The 1481-nt window shown below is 57.8% G+C and overlaps 1 protein-coding gene across 1 annotated transcript in view; it reads right to left on the reverse strand.

Moving 5' to 3' along the window:
- ANKRD44 (ankyrin repeat domain 44) overlaps positions 1–372 on the reverse strand; it is a 330752-nt gene extending 330380 nt beyond the window's left edge. Inside the window, exon 1 of the mRNA XM_040475746.1 lies at positions 74–372. Coding sequence (XP_040331680.1) covers positions 74–100 — 27 coding nt within the window. The 5' untranslated portion in view covers positions 101–372. The remainder of the gene's footprint in view (positions 1–73) is intronic.
- Between the last annotated feature and the right edge of the window lie 1109 nt (positions 373–1481).

Raw genomic sequence — 1481 nt, forward strand, 5'->3', positions numbered from 1 at the left:
CCCCATCCCCCCGCCGGGGCTCCGCGCCGCCCCGCGCCCGCGCGTCCCGCCCGCCCGCGCCGCCGCCCCCTACCTGGTCGGTGAGTTTGAGCACTGCCATTCTTCCGCTCCTTCGCGCGCACACACATACAGGTCCCGGGTCCGCAGATGTCACGCCAGGAGCCGGGGAAGCGGAAGGGATTGCCAGGGGAAGGGAAAAAAATCTGGCTCCCGAATTTGACAGCCCTCCCCCTGCTCCTCCTCCGCCGCCTCCTCCTCCCGCCGAGAGGCTGACACTGGCTAGTGGGGTTTGCAGCCGAGCCCGCCCGCCTTTATACAGGAAGTACCGGCTGCTGCCAGCCGGGCCGCCACTGACATCACCGCGCGCTGCCTCGCCGCCTGGGCCGACGCTGCCTCCTGCCGCCCGCAGCCGGGCCTCGCAGCCCGCGGCCCCCAGAGCTCGCCTGCGCCAGCGCCCGGCGCGCCGTGGGGCCAGACTGCCGCCTGCTTTCCGCGCCTGCACACTGCGCCCCGGCGTGCCGGCCCCACTGCCCTGCGGCGCCAAGGGCGTGCGCGGTTACAGAAGCCCCCCCTCCCGCCCTGGGGCTGAGCGTGGCCCTGCCTAGCCGCATCTCATACCCACGTACATTCACGGACACAACCTGATGAGCGAGCCCGGTGGACACACCCGGAGGCGCAAGAAAGGCTGCTACTCACAGGCCACCAACTTTAGCTTGAGAGACTGGGGCAGTCTCACTTCTCCTAAACCTCTCCCTCTAATTCGGAACCAGATTACCCAACACTCCAAATTATCCCACCTCGGTCCGGGGTTGTGGTTCTGGGGCTTTCTTTGTTTAATGGGGGGAGGCCTTGGTCACATTGTCATTCCTTAGCGAGTGTTCGTCACTTAGGAGGTGGGGTACAGGGTCTCTAGCCCTTCCACCTTGTTCTCCAGTTACCTTCCAGCTGGACACACACAAAACCCCCACGGTTAAGTTCAAACACTGGGTTTTGACTTGGGGAGATGGAGGGTAGAGCAGAGTTACTGGAAAAGAAAAGAAAATTAATGGAGCTTTTGAGTGTTTTCACCAGTCCTGACTCATTCATTTCTACAAAATCCAGTTACCATGCTCTTCCACAAATAGAAGATTCGGCTGTCAAAAGCATGGGATACAAATACAATGGTAATATACATAAATCATGGTAAGTGTTGATACTTCTGGAATTTGTAGCAAATATTTTTTCATTCAACAACTATGTACTGAGTGTCTACTTTGTACCACATACCAGCTAGGCACAATATGAAAGGCAGGGAGCATAAACAGGGAAGATACTTAGTCTTAGTAGGTGTCCTACATAAACCACATAGTCACAGCTAAGGAGTCTAATCATAAACTGATAAGGGATCACGGGGTGGGGCGAGCTGGTATGTGGTACCACGTAGACACTCAGTAAATCCTGGTTGAATGAAAAACTAGGGGTCGGGCCGCCCCACCACAGAG

This window comes from Herpailurus yagouaroundi, unplaced genomic scaffold (genome assembly GCF_014898765.1).
Source record: "Herpailurus yagouaroundi ecotype Mexico unplaced genomic scaffold, PumYag 140, whole genome shotgun sequence".
Lineage (NCBI taxonomy): Eukaryota > Metazoa > Chordata > Mammalia > Carnivora > Felidae > Herpailurus > Herpailurus yagouaroundi.